This window comes from Cervus elaphus, chromosome 13 (assembly GCF_910594005.1).
Source record: "Cervus elaphus chromosome 13, mCerEla1.1, whole genome shotgun sequence".
NCBI lineage: Eukaryota > Metazoa > Chordata > Mammalia > Artiodactyla > Cervidae > Cervus > Cervus elaphus.
Genome location: NC_057827.1, coordinates 60,117,437 through 60,135,285, shown reverse-complemented (window position 1 = coordinate 60,135,285; position 17,849 = coordinate 60,117,437). Strand labels below are relative to the sequence as shown.

The 17,849-nt window shown below is 36.2% G+C and overlaps 1 protein-coding gene across 5 annotated transcripts in view; it reads right to left on the bottom strand.

Annotated features, from left to right (window-relative positions):
- UNC79 (unc-79 homolog, NALCN channel complex subunit) overlaps positions 1–17,849 on the bottom strand; it is a 267,633-nt gene that overhangs the window by 202,917 nt on the left and 46,867 nt on the right. For 3 of the 5 annotated variants that reach the window (XM_043922505.1, XM_043922506.1, XM_043922507.1), the window contains exons 2-4: positions 16,540–16,660; positions 8,902–9,047; positions 4,722–4,892 (exon numbers count right to left, since the gene is read on the bottom strand). In XM_043922505.1, the coding sequence (XP_043778440.1) occupies positions 4,722–4,892; positions 8,902–9,047; positions 16,540–16,660 (438 nt within the window). Of the gene's footprint in view, positions 1–4,721; positions 4,893–8,901; positions 9,048–16,539; positions 16,661–17,849 lie in introns of those variants that run through there. The other 2 variants (XM_043922504.1, XM_043922508.1) reach the window with 1 other exon arrangement.

Below are 17,849 nucleotides of genomic sequence, written 5' to 3'. Positions count from 1 at the left end.
TCTGATGCCAGTTCTGCTATATGACAGAACCATTTCCTATGCTGCCTGGATTAGCAAGCGGCCTCTGTTTGTCTAAGCAGAGGTAACTGTGCTCCATGAGACAGGGTTTGAGCATAAGATACCTGTGCTGTCAGGTCATATCAGTTCAACAAAAGATACCATGACCCTGAAGTCTATGCAGCATTAAAATATATGCTAAGATTGGAAGAGAAAAAAAAAGTCATAGAGACAGGATTGCCCCTCAATACTGAAGAGGTGTTCTGTCAGGTTCTATGAGATCAAAACCTGGTATAACAATTACTGTTATTACATGACACATTCTCGGGAAAAATTCCCAAGCCCCAGCAGATGGCCCCTTATTTCAAGCAATATTTAAGATGATGAAATTTCAGGTCAACATGTAATTTTAAGCAGAATATTGGAAAGGGTTGCAATGAGATTTGACATGCCTGTCATTTGACTGTGTGTCTTGGTCTGTTATAAACTGGTGTAACATCAGACAACATTCAAAGGCCATTCTCATATGTTATGCCATGGCCTTCACAACAACCACTGTGATGCAGACAAAGAAAGTTATAATTATTCACAAATTTACAGCTAAAGAAACTAAAGTTAGATAAGATTGTGAGATTCGCCAACAATCAAAGGACTACAGTTCAGTGCTTCTGGATTCCTATTCCAAAATATTTCTCATAATTCAATATTAAAGCTCCTAAAGTATACTATTATATAGAATTGGTGCTTTTGAATTTTGGTTGGAGAAGACTCTTTAAGAGTCCCTTGAACTGCACGGAGATCAAACCAGTCAATCCTAAAGGAAATCAACCCTGAATATTCACTGGAAGAACTGATGCTGAAACTGAAACTCCAATACTTTGGCCACCTGATGTGAAGAGCCAACTCACTAGAAAAGACCTTGAGGCTGGGAAAGATTGAAGGAAAAAGGAGAAGGGACGACAGAGGATGAGATGGTTAGATAGCATCACCAACTCAAAGGACAAGAGTTTGAGCAAACTCCAGGAGATAGTGAAGGACAGGGAAGCCTGGCATGCTGTAGTCCATGGGGTCACAGAGAGTGGGACATGACACAGTGACTGAACAACAAAAAAGTATAGTAATATCTACCTTACAAAAACACTCATTAGCCAATAAAACAGATTTTATATATAAAATAGTACTTAAATTCATTAATATCTTACATTGGTATTTTACTGTGTTTTTTTCTATTATATTTACTTATAAGTATTTGGAAGATCATAGAACATAACATGCATCCTCTGTGGTAGCAGCAGAACAAAAAAATGATACAGGGCCAAAGGCTTAGAAGCAGATATTCAATTAAATCATACAATTGCTTTCAATTCCATACAAAGATCTAAATGAACCTTTGTTGCCTAAAGGTAAGTGACTTTTGAGGAAATAAAGTAGGAAAAGAAACTAGATGAGACTACAGTTCAGAATACCAAGAAACCACTAGAAGGATCTTTCACAGATTTAATTGTTCAGCTTTATTATTCAGTTTAAAATAATGTATGCTACATCAAATAATGTTCATTTGGGACCTCTTTTCCTTTTCTCTGCCAACATCCAAACTTCAATTTGGTGCACAATACAGAACCTTTGTGGAAAAAGAGAGATTTCCATAGTGAAATGCAAATAACTTTCTCAATTCTTATATATATATGTATATATATATATATATATATATATATATATTACACAAAGCCTACTGCATACATATGGAATAAAAACAAGTGTATCTCAATATATATACAAGATATATATATCTTACTATATATACAATCTTAATATATATACAATAAAAACAAGTGTACCTTAATATATATATAATATATTGTATATATATATGTATACAAAACATAAATACAAATATATATAAATACACCTGTATATATAAATACAAATATATATATATACAAAATATAAATATATACAAATGTATATACAAGATATATATTTACCAATATATATCTTAATATATATACAAGGCATTAACAAAAAAAGGTTATGTCAAAGAAATTTTTATAATAAATTACACTTTGCTTTGTAGCACCTCAAAGGAGTTATTTAAAATAAAAGCACAGTACTTGGTTTATTAACAAAAATGGCATAATAGATTTAACTGATATATATACAGGGCTTTTCAACTGAAAGAGCTGCAATACTTCATTAGGTCTACTTGAGAGTTCAGAGTTTCATCTCCTAAGTCCTTAATGATATAATCATTTAACACCTGAAAAACTGTCCGTGTATCACATTTGACCTTGCAAATAACACACCAAAGAGGTAAAAGCTTTTTTGTCTTAAAGACTTTATCAAGTACTCAGAAAATGCAATGTCCTTTATCTCAGGCCTGAAGTAAAAATATCCCCATAGAAATCAAATGCTCCCCTCTAGTTCTGGTCAGAAATTTTGAACACGGAAACAACTTCCCAAAATAAAACCAACATGGATGCAAGCAACAGATACACATTCTCATATCGATTCAGTTTGACATGATTAGTCTGGAACCCAATTCCCTCCATCTTTGGATCTGTGTCCTTTTTATCTACTCTAGGAAAAAATAAGGACAAAACAAACACCTGAATCATTTAACAGAATTTGGCTTTAAAGATAAGTATCACAACTTATTCTCAAAGATTTAAAGATGACAAAGATTGGCTACTGTTGAATCTCAGGAATGATGACAAGAAATGAAACAGTCAAAACTAAAAGACTAAAATCAGAGCAACCAAATAAATGAACCAGATCATCGATTGCATTGAAGGAAGATATGCCTCTTACATAAAAAAAGATTGATGTTATTTAACCTAGAATAATTAAGCTAGAAATAACCTTAGAGATGGAACAATTTTTCTAAACCTCTCCTTCACAGTTAAAGAAAAATAGGGTCCCAGAGACAGAAATGATTTGTCCATACCCTTTAAATAAACTCCAAGCTACTTCATTAACAAGCATTACAATTTTCACACAGATTTTATAAACTCAATTTACTATTTGCCAAGGCTCACACATTTAAATAAGTAAGGATTCCAACGTGACTACAGTCTATGTCTTGGAATACATTTCTAATTAATTAGAAACTAATAATCTAGGATAAAGAAACAAGTTGCCAGTTGTCACATGCTCACTCACTCCTAAGTATAACCCCAAGGGCCTGATATATGTAGTACCTCTTCCAAAATTATTATTTCTAAGAAGGAAAGATATAGTGAGTTACACTCAGAAAGATACACACCCACCTGTTATTCTTTTCTTTTTAAAGTCTCTACTTAAGTTTAACTGTCAACATACTTCTAAAAAAAATAACAACCATACAATTCTAAGGCTGTATCCATGAGTACTTATCAATAGAGTTACACAGAATGAAAAAAGAGAACTAAATTAAATATTCTAAAACAGAATTAAATATTCTATTACTTGAACAGTATAATCAGTCTGCTCATTTTTAATAGCTATATAATTTAGGCAGAAGTCAGACTCTGTTTTAAAGACATGAAAATTACAATTCCACAGCTAAAATTAAACTCAAGTGTAAAATAAGTAAATGTGGCTCAAAGGTACATTTGTTTATCAATTGTTATTACAAAGCGACAACTTAACGGTACTACGATCGTTAAGTGCATAACATTAAAACAGTTAAAAAATGATCTCTAGGAACTGAATGTGACCAACACAGGCATTATTATAGAATGAGAGTCGAGAGGAGAGAATTAAACCAACACTTACTGAACACGAGGTGTTATGCCAGCACCTACCAATGTTCCAGTCAGTCAACTCAATGGTCACAACACCCTTAGGAGGCAGTATTATCACTATTCTCACTTTACAAACAGAAAGGTTAGGTGACTTGCCTAAGCTCATACAATTAGTTGGTAGCACAGCTGTGATTTGAATCTACACCTGTTTGACTCCTAAACCCATAATCTTTTCAGATTATCTACTGAAATATAGATTAATTAATCACCTATTTCTTTCAAAAATACTTTAGAAGGATTTTGATCATAAAAATCACCACCGAACTTCTTTTTTTCCTCTCTGTTATCACATCTGGATAACAAGCCTGCAGAATTGTTTATAAAAATGAAGCAGAATTCAAATTGAATCCATGTTCATAACAGTACCTGGCACATGAGTCGGAAGCTTTTGCTTTTTTCAAAGTGTTCTCATAAACTTTGACTCACTGTGTTATCACAACATTCTTGTGAGGGAAAGCTGATACTATCATCATCCAATCTCACAGAGCAGATTATGGACAGAAGTGAGACTACAGAATATCTGGATACCCTGACTCTATCCATTGTTCTTCCCAGCACACCCTGCTGCCTTCAGATGCAAAAGGTAAGAATTTCTACATCCCAGACAACATTTTGCCCCATCTTTTTTTCTAAAGTTGCAAAAAATACTCTAATTTATATGTAGGAAATGCAGACTGTGTTTTGACTCGTTCTTTCTTCCTATCCTAATAAGATCAAACTATGTACATAAAATAATTCTAAGGTATTATTGTCTTTTCCTGTCTTTGATGTTCACCATACTATTCATGCTGAAGTGACTGAATTTCAATCAAAGCACATATATACAGCAGTGATTATATTATAATCTTTAAAATCTACAAACCTAAAACAGCAAAAGCAATTTCCATTCATACATCATATAACACATAAAAATAATCTAGTATTAGGTAAGATTGAACTTACGTATAGCCATTGGTAGAAAAGATGTGCTAAGATATTCAATAATATCCTTGTGCAGAAACGGAGGAAAGGTAGCTAAGGTTGATATCATCGTGTAGGGCAAAGTACTCAGAATATCATCATTGAGAAAGGGGAGCAAACATGTGGTTGTATAAAAGATTGACTGTCCAAGATCTACGAAACAAAATCAAGTAATCAGTCATTGAATATCCTGCATTTAAACAAAAAAAGCTAACTTTACATTTTAAGCTTTTATGAACTGGTTTAAATTACAAGCAACTATCACTCCCTTCTTTTAAGAGTTCTGTATAGCACCTGCACAGTATTTGATGAGTGATAGAACTAAAAAATACAAATGTAGTTGACTTGTGAACAACACAGGTTTGAACTGTGTGGGTGCACTTTTGTACATAGATTTTTTTTTCCAATAATTATAGTATCTGTAGCTCAGATGGTAAAGAGTCCACCTGCAATGCAGGAGACCCGGGCTTAAACCCTGGGCCAGGAAGATCCCCTGGAGGAGGGAATGGGGACTCCAGTATTCTCAGCTAGAGAATTCCTTGAACAGAGGAGCCTGGGGGGCTACGGTTCCATGGAGTCACAAAGAGTCAGACACAACTGAGCAACTAACACTTTTGACTATTTTTTCATCTTCATTTTATAGATCTTTAAACTAAGTGTAGGAGGACGTTTGTGGTCAATTAGAGATCACAACAAATGGAACCCAAAGAACTAGGATTTGAGTCTTGATTCTATCCAAACCATTTCAGCTCCCTGCCCTTGAGTGAGTCATTTATCAAATCCTTTGTTTTTGAGGCAGAGACAGCAGCAGAAATTCCTGACTTTTTACTGCTTGCGGGGCGAGGGCAGGGGGAGGTGGTCAGTGCCTCTAACTCCCTGAGTTATTCAAAGGTCACCTGTATCTATGACATGAGCTTTTCCTCAACACTTCATCCATCTTCAGTCATATTACTCCCTGATTTCATAAATCAAAAGCACTTTCACGTGATAACGAATCCTGAAATCCCTCCAGCGTTCTTACCTCCATTACATTTTACACAAGATAACCGTGGCACAAAGATGTTAAATTATTTTCTCACGGGAAGTTTCAGAAAATTCAAGGGCAAGGCTGGAAATAAAACCGGACTATTTCTGCTCCATCAACTGAACAATCTTCCTACATCTGAAGTCTCGGGCAATGAGGTAATTGGCATCTTCCAGCACAGTGGCAGATTCAGCACACACCAATGAAAGGAAGCTGTAAACTAATACTGCACAGCCCTGTGCATTTAGTTATCAAATATCACGGAAGGACGTGCCCCCTAATAGTGCTCTTTCTATCAACATTTGTGAGTGATAGGAACAATACCTACCTCACTTCATTAGGATTGTTAGGAGGTTTAAATGAACAAACCATAAAGTACCTAACACGGCACACAAATGTGTGCTCCACAACTACCAGCCGTTACTATGAATGTGAATATTGTTACTGTTATTATTACCTGCACAAGGAGTAAAAATAGAAGACATTCAAAAATCACAACTACTTAGCGTTAGAACGCAAGTAGACCAAATCACATCACACTGAGTCTATGAGTATATATTTTCAGATTTCTGCATTTCACATCATCAGCCAAGTCTTGAAAACTTTTGTTTTTTGTTTTCATCAGCCAATGAAAACTTATATCACTTTCGTATCCTTTTTAAAAGAAATTATTAGATTTGTTTGTCTGGTAGCAGATTGAGCTTCTTAGTGCTACTTTGGTTGCTATTTTGATGTTGTTTCTGATTATCATTAGAATTAATTTGCCCCCTCGATGGACAGCAGAGAGACATACTGCACGCTGGGAGGCGCGGGTCAGTCGACCTTGGGCTCAAACCGATAAAACAGAAAACTCACAAGTGTTTTATTAAGAATTGATTGCGGCTGTGCACAACAGACACCTCGGCTGCATTTTAGTCTAGCTACAGAACACAGGCACGGAAAGAAGCCTGAAGCCCCCCCGGGGTAATTTTCACATGAGGAGGCTGAGGCCTGAGGATGGAAGTGCTTGCCGAAGGTCACGTGAGAGTAAGCAGCTGAACAACAAAAACGCAGTTCTGCTGGGTACACTACACTGCCCCACGTGAGGACACAGCCTCCAGCGCCGAAAGCAAGGGCATAGAAAAGTCACCCAGAGAGCCACTTAAAAATTCAGATCCTCAGGACCCACCCCTCAGTCACTCTTGTTCAAAAGTTTCAGCTCGGGAACCAGAATTCCTTTGCTTCCAGCTTCCTTGGAAATTCTGATGTTGTTCAGATCGACCAAAGCAGTGTTGTACTGTTTCATGAACCTCTAAGGGATGGTCTAGTGAGTTTTTCCTACCTTCTAAGATCTGTTATGCAGAATAAGAACACAGCCCATAGATAACAGAAAAGAGGAAGGTCACAAAATAGCTGTGCATATAAAGAGTAAAAATATAAATCATCTTCCCTGAAATTGTCACAATTTATACATGAACTGCAGTTAGATGGCCTGTAAGATACCAAACAGAAGGCTTTTATCTTATTCAAGGAGCCCTAACAAGTGGCCCATCCCAGGGTCAGGCAGGCAGGCAGTCACAAAGGAAAAGCACTAGCAAGTTCATCACCATAGTAAGCTCCAGCAATATTTTATTCAGAGAGACATCACCTTTAAGTTCTCGGCTGGGATAGGATCACAACAAAAGTGACTAGGCTTAAAATAGCAGCAAAATTGTACAATAAACAAACTCACAAGTTTCTACATTTTTCTATATTCACTGTAATACAGAATCACAAATATAAAAAATTAATAATCATTATTTCACCAGTTTTTTAAAAGCAGACTTTAAATGTTTAAGAACACATCTTACTAAATAAACCATTGAGCATTCTCTTAGGTGAGTTAGCCATAACTAAAAGACAAAATAACCCCCACCACCACCAACCCATTTCTCAAATTTCAACTTTTTGTGCAGTGAAACTTTGGTTATCATACCTCCATGGACCAAATTATCAGTGCTTTTAAAGTTAAGACAACTGATGTATTAAAAGCTCATTTGCTACAAAAAAAAAAATCCTTTTTCTCCCACATATAATACAGTAAGTCCCCTACATACAAACTTTCACATTACGAATTTTCAAATATGCAAACATGCCCCTGTATGCCAGCTATGGTACTGTACTACTGTACTTTTCAAGGTACTGTTTAATAAGACTTAAAACGCTTTCTTTATATCTGTGTGTTTGTTTTTTATGTATTATTTATGTGAAAAGTATTATAAACCTATTACAGTTCAGCACTATATAACTACGACTGTGTTAGTTGGGTACCTAGGTTAACTCTGTTGGACTTAAGAACACACTGGACTCACAAATGTGCTCTTGGAACATAACTCATTCATATGTAGAGGACTTACTATATTTAATACTTAAGCAGTAGATATTACTGAGCTCCTTTTAAATGGGTTAGAAGAATCTGGTAAGCATGCAAGCTAATGAAATTGACTAAAGACGCAGGAAGGGGAAGAGTTAAGCAAAGAAGCATGCTCTTGGGCTTCTGTCATAAAGCGTCACTAATACATGTATAATATACACCGTACGCAGCATGCATATACTATACGCAGGATACAGCACCACTATACTATATTGTAGCGTGTGGACATTTTCTAAAAACCACTGATAGTTAAATTTGGAGAAGTTCCTAGAGATTTCTTCTTATCTAGTCTCCTGGGTTAGGAGACAGGAAAAACAAGTCCCAGGGAGATTCTGTGATTTGCTCCCCAAAATTACAGAATTAGTTAGTAGACTTGACCTGTCCTTCAAGCTCCACTTCTTACATTTTTCTGGGGGTGGACTTGTTTTTAAAACAACCCCCAAACCATAATTTCAACCAGTCGCCATGATAAGCAGGTTGGGGTGAATAAGAAAGTTCCTTTTATAGTTTTCCTCCTTTCTCAAGCCCATTGCGCCCAATGCAGACCCACTTGGATAACATCCCCCTGCCCATAAGACAGCAAAAAAATGATAGAACAAGTGATAGAAACCATAATTAAGTTTCAGTGTAAGAAAGGCTTTAGCCACACAAAGACCTTTCAGGCAATGTACTATACTAACAAGCAAGGGTCTCCAGTACCCATAAGCATACATGTATATTTTCAAAAGTTTTGATTAAATGCTCACCATGTTGGCCATGCTGTAGTAAAGGAACTAGATCCAGGAGAGTCACCAAAGTCACGTAGAGGCCTTGATAGTCCAAAGAAGGGTAGTCTGACAAGTGAGCATCACGACTTTGCAGGCCACGTTCAGAGGGTGCATCTCGCAGGACGCTGTAAAGGAGGGAGCGAGTAACAGTAGGGTTGATGGAACTGACCTGCGGTCTTAGAGATGGGGTGAGTGGGAATGGCACAGGAAAAAGACACATGGTCATGGGCACTGTCAAATTGGAGGCATCTTGGTTTTCCTTCTTCCCTGTGCGGGACAAAATGCTGTTGGGGGGACAAAGAAAAAAAAGAGACAACAAAGACACAAAGAACAGCACATTACATTGAAATGACACTCTAAAACAAATAATAAAACACCAGATACACCCACATAAGATGCAATTGCCACACCAGCAGCGTCTACAAATCTAAGGCAGGTCGCACAGCATCGTGCTCAGAGACACCAATAAGGTAAGATTTCTTTTGTGGAAGTTGCATTGCATCTCATGTGTTATCTGGTTAGTAAGGAGCAAAAATAGAAAAATGCATGTTTCAGTGCCAAACCCATGTTTTACGGTTTATTGATTTGATGAAGGAGGGGGTTTCCTGGAAGGAAAAATCATGGCTTTAAGGAGTTAGGGCTTTTATTCCTAATTAAAAGGAGCTTTCAAAGCAAAGGACGTTTTCAGCAAGACTGTCATAATCAGGTAAGTAAAAACCTGCAAAATATAGGTATGGCACTTGCAGAAACATGTTTTAGCAAAGAATAAACATGTGTGTTTATTAAGAAAGTCTTAAAAATCACATGTTTATTGCATCAAAATAATGTCTATATGTATATTATGATACTGTTTCATGACATTCTATCAGTATCATTTGAGATAATGAAGTTTAAACAGGCATATGAATTTAGAAATAATACATATTTCTAAAATGTTAGCTAAACTACATTGGAAAAGCTATAAAATAATATAGAGTAGATGGTCCATAGCATATGTTTGTGAACTAATGATAATGGTTATTTATGTGTGTTTTTTAAATTTTGCATGTTGGGGAGGAAACATTTTATCTTATGAATACGAACAGTGGTTTATTAAATAGTTACCTTCAAAATTCTAAAGACTAAGCAAGCAGTATCTATCATATAGCTGCACATCATACAATAAGATCTCATATATTTCTGCTGCTACTTACGTTATTATTCAACAAAACTCACTAAAAACTAAAGGAAAAATAATTTACAAAGTTAAAAAAAGTTTAATGGGAATAAAAAGAAATTCTTAAAAAAAATTTGCTTTCTTTTAGCATTAATTTTTAAATAAAAATCTTTCAGGAAAAGCAATAAAGCAGAAAAGTTGTTAATTTAAAAATAGAAGAAATGATTGCTTAGCCAAATGTTTAGGTTTTTTAAATTAGGCTATACTATTTAATCATTAAAGACAATAGCTATACATTATAATGATAATATCTGCTGCACTTACAAAGTGCTTTGATAGAGTACACTTCTATGTTAATCAAAATAGATATCAATTTATAAATGTTTCATTACATATTTTACACTTATTCTATGTGCATTAAACATTACTAAGTTCTTAGTTAATGATATTACATTTGCAGTTTTACAGTAGTGTGAAGAATTGGTTAGTGTCAAGCATGCTTGCTATTTCAAATTTATATTTAGTTTTATTTACTCTTAGTGCAAAATATGTTACAATGTAAGAAAAATGACTACATGCTTTTTATTTTCCATGTGCCTAATTTACCTCGATTTCCTTTGTCTTCTGTTACCCAATGTCCAGGGGAAAAACAATTAATAATAATAAAAATAATTTCAGAATAGTTATGTTATACTTCTTAGCAATAAGTAACTTAAGATTTAGAGTAATTTTTTTTTAATTTTTAAAGGGATTTAATATACCTTTTTTGTGTGTGATGTATTTAACTCTGTAGTCTTACACGTTACAATGGTATAATATCAACATTCCAGTTACCCCTGTCTGCCTACATCTACCATCAATACCATCAGATTTTCCATCAGATTTTATATTTTCATCATAAAACTCAATTACTCCTAAAAGTACCACCTTTAAATGTTAAATTTTTGATAAACCCATTCATCAAAAATCTGTTTTAACCCTATAGGATTTTTCCCACTGAAAATTTCCTTAAAATCACAACGGAAATAAGTCAGAAATATTATTTACCAAACTTCAACCCTAAATCAGCCTACTAGCAGCATCCTTCCAAAATTACAAGATGTGGCTCTTACAAAAGTGGCATAAAAAAATAGTATTTTGCCTTAGAGAATAAAATTAGTTGTATAGCATACATTAATGCTTTTCTTCAAATTAACTTTTCTTCATCAAATTTTTCCTTGGTGGGGGAAATATAACACATTATTTTTTCAAATGAACAGTAGCATTTTTCCAAAGTTTGATATAATTTAACAAATACTAGTCACATCAACTTTGGAGGTTCTACATTGATATTTTTCCCTTCCTGTATATGCATGGTTCCCAAATGAGAGCAGCACTAACTTCATAATATGCAGGGAGGGAAAAGGTCAGCACTGAAACAGTAAATTTCTCTCTCACTGCCTTTAAATTTAATAAGTAGGTGAGGTTGAGAAAAAAATGGCTGAAGATGAGTTATCCATGAAACCAGTTTTAAATTACCATTCATGTTTCAATGTAAGGAAATGTTTTCATTTGTGGAAAAACTTAAGAAGGGCTTATGAATAAATGTACAATGCATTGTGATTTCATGATGTTTTGTGAAGTTTACTCAGAATAAAAAAAAAAAAAACTTATTTCCCCAACCAAACTGTCTAACTTGGGAATGATAAAACCATCTTCCCCATCTGAGATTCTTTCCCAGAGGTCTGTACACCCAAGCAAAAGAATATTAAGAATTAAGAATGCCCTGCTCAGAAGAGTTTGACCCAGCAGACAACTTTTCACCTTTCCTCTTCACTCTTGAGATCCTCATTATCAAACATATACTTCCAACATAAGAGAAACCAAGAGAAGAACTCTGTAGTTTGGGGAAAGATGTGAAGTTGCCCTGAGGTATTTATAGCACAAAAAATAAATAAATAAATAAACTTCCTATGCCCAAGAACACTGGAGTGGGTAGCCTATCTCTTCTCCAGCAGATCTTCATGACCCAGGAATTGAACTGGGGTCTCTACCAACTGAACAATCAGGGAGGCCCTGACTTTCTATAAGACAATGAACTTTGACATTTGAATTAGATCTACTCACGTCACAAAATTTACTGGATCATGCTTTGTATGATCTAAAGCTACTCTGTGGACTATAAATCATTCATTTGAAGGTCTATATGTTGTTCCTAAACCATGAGATATTAGAATTCAGTTATGAGTACTGAACTGAAACTAGAATCCCTTTTAAAGATTTTCTAAAGAGCTGACAGCAAGTAGATTGCCCCAAACATAATGATTTTTTTTTTAAGATGTGTGCGCTAGCAGTTTGAATGACACCAGAAGAATGATCTAGGGGAAGGAATTCTAAAAGAATATTTGAAATAGAAAGACGAGAAGGAAGCTTTTAAATGCTTTACCAGTCAAAAGGCAAGATCTCTACAGAAGACCTTAGATGTTTAAAATATGGTCCCAGAGGGCTTCTAATATAAAGTGGGCAGATTCCCACATAGTGATGAGGAGCATTAAACTAGATGAAATTCAGCCACTTCTAAGGTTAAAAGCAAACAAAAAAACTAAACTCTGAAGTTGTGTATAAACCGTGTGTCCATTTCCACACTTAGATCCCTACTGAATTAAAATGAGGACAACGCAGCACTCACATAAAATCTTACCCAGGACCCCTGGTCACTGGTAGACTAAGTAAATGCTCTAGAAGAGTTCCTGTGATGGATGAAACTTGGACTAAAGTCAATTCAATTCAACAAAAACCGATGCCCTTCTAAGAATGGAACATTGCTCCAGGCTCAAGGGCTAGCAAGCTGGGTATAATATAGAGCAACTGCCTTCCGCTCCCCTACAGTTTGGGGAACCTCCATGAACTCTAATATGACTTCAATTATGAACTAAGTGGACCTAAGTGGACTGTTCAACTGCTGATATAGTCAATTAGGGTCTGCACATTTCTCCACATATAATCTTTCCTCTCCTATGGATTAAATTAACTGAAGTTAAACATCTAGCCTAATCTCTACTTTGAAAATATGTATAAAACTCTACTGAAATCACAGAGAGTTATGTGCATGCATGAATATCAAAGGACTATTACTCTAAAAATGCAATTCTAATGCTGTTGGAACTTCAGGTTGCATATTTTAACTTCATTGAGAAAACCCAAATAGAAAAACAAAGTTCAAGACTTTCAGCAGTATTTAATATTTCTTGCTTTTAGAATTCAGATTCTTTATAAGAAACAAGAAAATATTAAGGGTGAATTAAATACTGCTGAATATATGTATTAAATATATAAAATGCAAAGGAAATAACCTTCTTTGTAAGTAGAGAACATTACTGTCAAAGAATCTTGGATACCAAATACTTAGACTGTCTTATTTGTCTTGAACTTTCTAATAGTATAAGTAAAATAGCCAACCTAGACAGCACATTAAAAAACAGAGACATTACTTTGCTGACAAAAGTCCATCTAGTCAAAGCTACAGTTTTTCCAGTAGTTATGTATGGATGTGAGAGTTTGACCAGGAAGAAGGCTCAGCACTGAAGAATTGATGCTTTTGAACTGTGGTGTTGTTGGAGAAGACTCTTCAGAGTCCCTTGGAAAGCAAGGAGATCCAACTAATCAATCCAAGGAAATCAGTCCTGAATATTCATTGGAAGGACTGATGTTGAAGCTGAAACTCCAATATTTTGGCCGCCTGATGCAAAGAACTGACTCCTTGGAAAAGACTCTGATGCTGGGAAAGATTGAAGGCAGGAGGAGAAGGGGACGACAGAGGATGAGATGGTTGGATGGCATCACCTGCTCGATGGACATGAGTTTGAACAAACTTCAGGAGTTGGTGATGGACAGGGAAGACTGCCATGCTACAGTCCATGGGGTCTCAAAGAGTCCGACATGACTAAGTCAGACACAACTGAGTGACTGAACTAACTGACTGACTGAGATAGGCAAAGAGAAGACAGAAAATGCCTTGGGTTCAGCCCACAAGTTAAACCTCTAAGTATTAAAGCCCAACCAGTAACACGTTACATTCCTCAGTGTCTTCCCTCTTCTTCCCATTTGCTGTGTGTGTGTCCCACAAGCTGTCAACTCTGATCTACTAGCCACAACAAATTTCTGAGTGGGAGACAGAGCTAAAATCTCTGGCAGTTGAAACACTGTCCACATCACCTCAGTTATGGCTCATAACTTCCCAAAGGATGGTAAACCTTTGCACTAAGCACTTCCTTTCTTTCCTTGATCTCAAAGACAGCCCAAACTATATTTTATGAATTCATAATGGATGCCAGCATTCCCAAAGCCCAAACCAAGTTTTTACTAAAAGAAGTGTCACTGGAATATGATAGCTAACAATAATAAGGGGAAGAGCATAGCCTAACTGTTCAAAGTGTGTACTGTGGCTTAGGAGTCCCAGGGTCAAATCCTGATTCCAATGTTCACCAGATATGTAACTTTGAGCAATTTATTTAACCACGATGTCATTATATGTAGAATGGTATAATAATATACTTATTTTCATAGAATTATTATGAGGGGTTAAATGAGATGTAAAGTGCTTAGAACAGTGCTTAAAATATAATTACTATTGTGTATTATAATATTGCTGTGATAACAATAGCTATAATAATAAGAGTTAATGGATTAGTACCATCATTTGTAGTGATTGTTGATGTTGTCTCCCTTTGAGGGACTCAACTCAATTTTATCGAATCTTTTTCAACAGCCACTTGAACAAACTGTTTTAACACCAATTTCACCATTAAAATGTTACCATCCATAATCACATTCTAATCATCCCTTACTCAAGAAAATGGAATCCTCATTTCTTGCAAAATGACTTCAATATGCTAAATTTCTTAATTTTTTGGCACCATGACTAAGACCTAAGCAGCAAGCTTTGAAGTGCCAACTAGAATGTCACAGTTTCTTTGCAAATGGAATTCAGAATCTGCTTCCTACTGAAAAGTGTCTCTCACTTAGAGAGCTTTCATAATTTGTGATAAAGGAAAGTGTTTCCCGTTGAGAGCCCTGACCTCAAAGACAAAAGGGGAATTTAAGAGAACAGAATCGGATGCTTTGGTGCACAACCTTATCTGATCATTACTGTGAAAACTGAGCTAATAACTCCACTGACATTGGAAGAGAAATGTTCTGTAACAAGGTCCTAAACTTACTACACAAGTAAGAAATCTACAAATCTGATAAACAGAATCCGTTTAACACAGAACAGGGACACTAAGGGTTCTAAAGAAGAGACATTTCAAAGAAGAACCCAGAGACTGTGGCACTGAAGACTAGAAGCTGACTTGACCTAGTAAGACTTCTTTCTACAATGTTCATTCCCAGTTCCCCACTCCCGCAACCTTCTCAGCCCCCCGTGGCAAAGCCTCAGACTGCTGGGAAGCCCAGTGCCATGATGGCCTTTCTGAGATGGTAGTCTTTCCCTAATACATGTCCTACAAAACTTGTGCTGTTCATAGAGCTGAAAGAAACATTTCCCAAATCAGATTTGGAGCATGAAGATCATAATAATGAAAGAGACCAAGCCTTAGGATCTAATGGAAAGTGAAGTGTGCTCGCATCTCTTCGATGTTATGTCCTCGGCAATTAAGTCTTTACCTGAAAGGCTCACCTTTGCCTGCCTGTTTGCCCTAGTGCTTCTCTGGCTTCCCTGGTGGCTCAGATGGTAAAGAATCTGCCCACAATGTGGGAGACCTGGGGTCTATCCCTGGGTCAGGAAGATCCCCTGGAGGACAGAATGGCAACCCACTCCAGTATCCTTGCCTAGAGAATTGCATGGACAGAGGTGCCTGGCATGGGGTCCCAAAGAGTTGGACATGACTAGCCATTGTTGTTTTGTTGTTTCCCTAGTAAGAACTGTGAGGCAGATGGGTTCCTCCTGTCTCTACCTTATAGTCAAAGCAGACAATAGAAAAAGGGCTGCCATGGTTTTGTTCCTGTCCTTCATGTAGATTGTAAAGCATATTGAACACTTGAAGTGTTACACAGATTAAAAATAATTGTATCATCATAAATTATACTCTGAGAAATAGGAAATACTGCTAATGAACTTAAAATGCTTCATAATTCTGATTTTCTTTAAGACCATTAGTGTTTTCTGTTCTTCATTATAAGCAATATAGGTCCTCCTTTTAATTCCACTCTATATTAGTGCCAAACATAACTTTCATCACCATGTGAATCTCTTGAAAAGATGTTCAACTGAGGAAAGCAGGCAGTAGCCATTTATTTCACTTAGGCCTCTGATCTCATCTGCTATATACACACCCAGAAAGCTTGAGTTCAGACTCTTCTGGCAGAGCACTAGAAAACATAAAGCCCTCTAAAACTTTCAGTTCAATAAAAATTTAAGTCCCAATCAATTCAGCAGAACTACCTAATAATTCTTTCAAAGTACAGGATATTTTAAAGCTTACCTTAACAAGGTCTGAGAAAAGTATTTCAGGGTGTTTGCAATATCTGTTCCTGAAGGTACAGGATAAATGTTGTGGAGGACCCGGTTATGATATTCCTGTAAGTACCGGATCTTGGAAGCAACTAGATAAAAGCAAAAAAAGAAGAAGAAGAAGAATCATCTTGTAATATGTATTAGGCATGCAGCACAGGAATTTAATCAGTATCTTAAGAAAAATATGTAAATTTTTACTGGAATTCTATGATGGAGACAGTTATAAAAGCCCTTAATTACTTGTAATTGTATTCAGCACACAAAATTATTTTTAGTTATCTGGCTTAACATTCTAGTCACAAATTAGCCATTACTTTTTATAACTAAGAAAGGCAGTACTCCAAATCATCTGATAATCATCCCCAAGTTAGCCTATTATTAGAAAAATAATACTGGATATATATCTCTGCCACCAGAGAAGGTCTCTCACATTGAAGATGGTCTCCCACACTGCAGGTGGATTCTTTACCATCTGAGCCACCAGGGAAGCCCATAAATACTGGAGTGGGTAGCCTATCCCTTCTCCAGGGGAACTTCCCAGGAATTGAACTGGAGTCTCCTGCATTGCAGGTGGATTCTTTCTCAGCTGAGCTGCCCGGGAAGCCCAAGAATTATACTTAACTAAAACTAGAGAAAACTCAAATGTCTTTGAACAACACTAAAAATCCTAAAACAAAGGGAATCCACTGCATAATACCATCAATCAAAACTAGATTTATAACTCAATAAGTGATCATAAAGTGTGTAGCAATGTTTGAACTGTGAGAATCGTTAAAGTAGATTAACTTGGTGAGTACTAGTAAGAATACAATAATTCGATGATAATAAATTACAAAAAAGGAATGTCACATTTTTCTTCCAAGGAATTTCATGAATCAGGAGACTTCCTAATAGCTTTCTGAGCTTGGCAGCCCAGATCTTCTCAAGACTCAGGAGGGACTAAATAGGCTTATTTACCCTCCTAGACCTACCTGGAGTCATCAGCATTGTCCACATTCCTGACCTGACCTTTGACCTGGCTGCAGTGAATGGCCCAGTTCTAGTCATTCCTCTTTGCAAATCCCAAGGGGCCATGATGATCAACGTCTCTCAGGTCTCCTCTTCCACAGAGCTCTCAACACTGTCCATTTGTCCTTTCAATCTTTAAGGCTACCCAAGGAGCCTGTTAGGTGGTATGGCTCACTGTCAGCAGTTAACAGAAGACATATCAAGTGCTGGAGAAGCAAAGCCTTGCTGTTCCCAACAGCCCACGGAAACAAGCTCCTGGATGCATTCTAA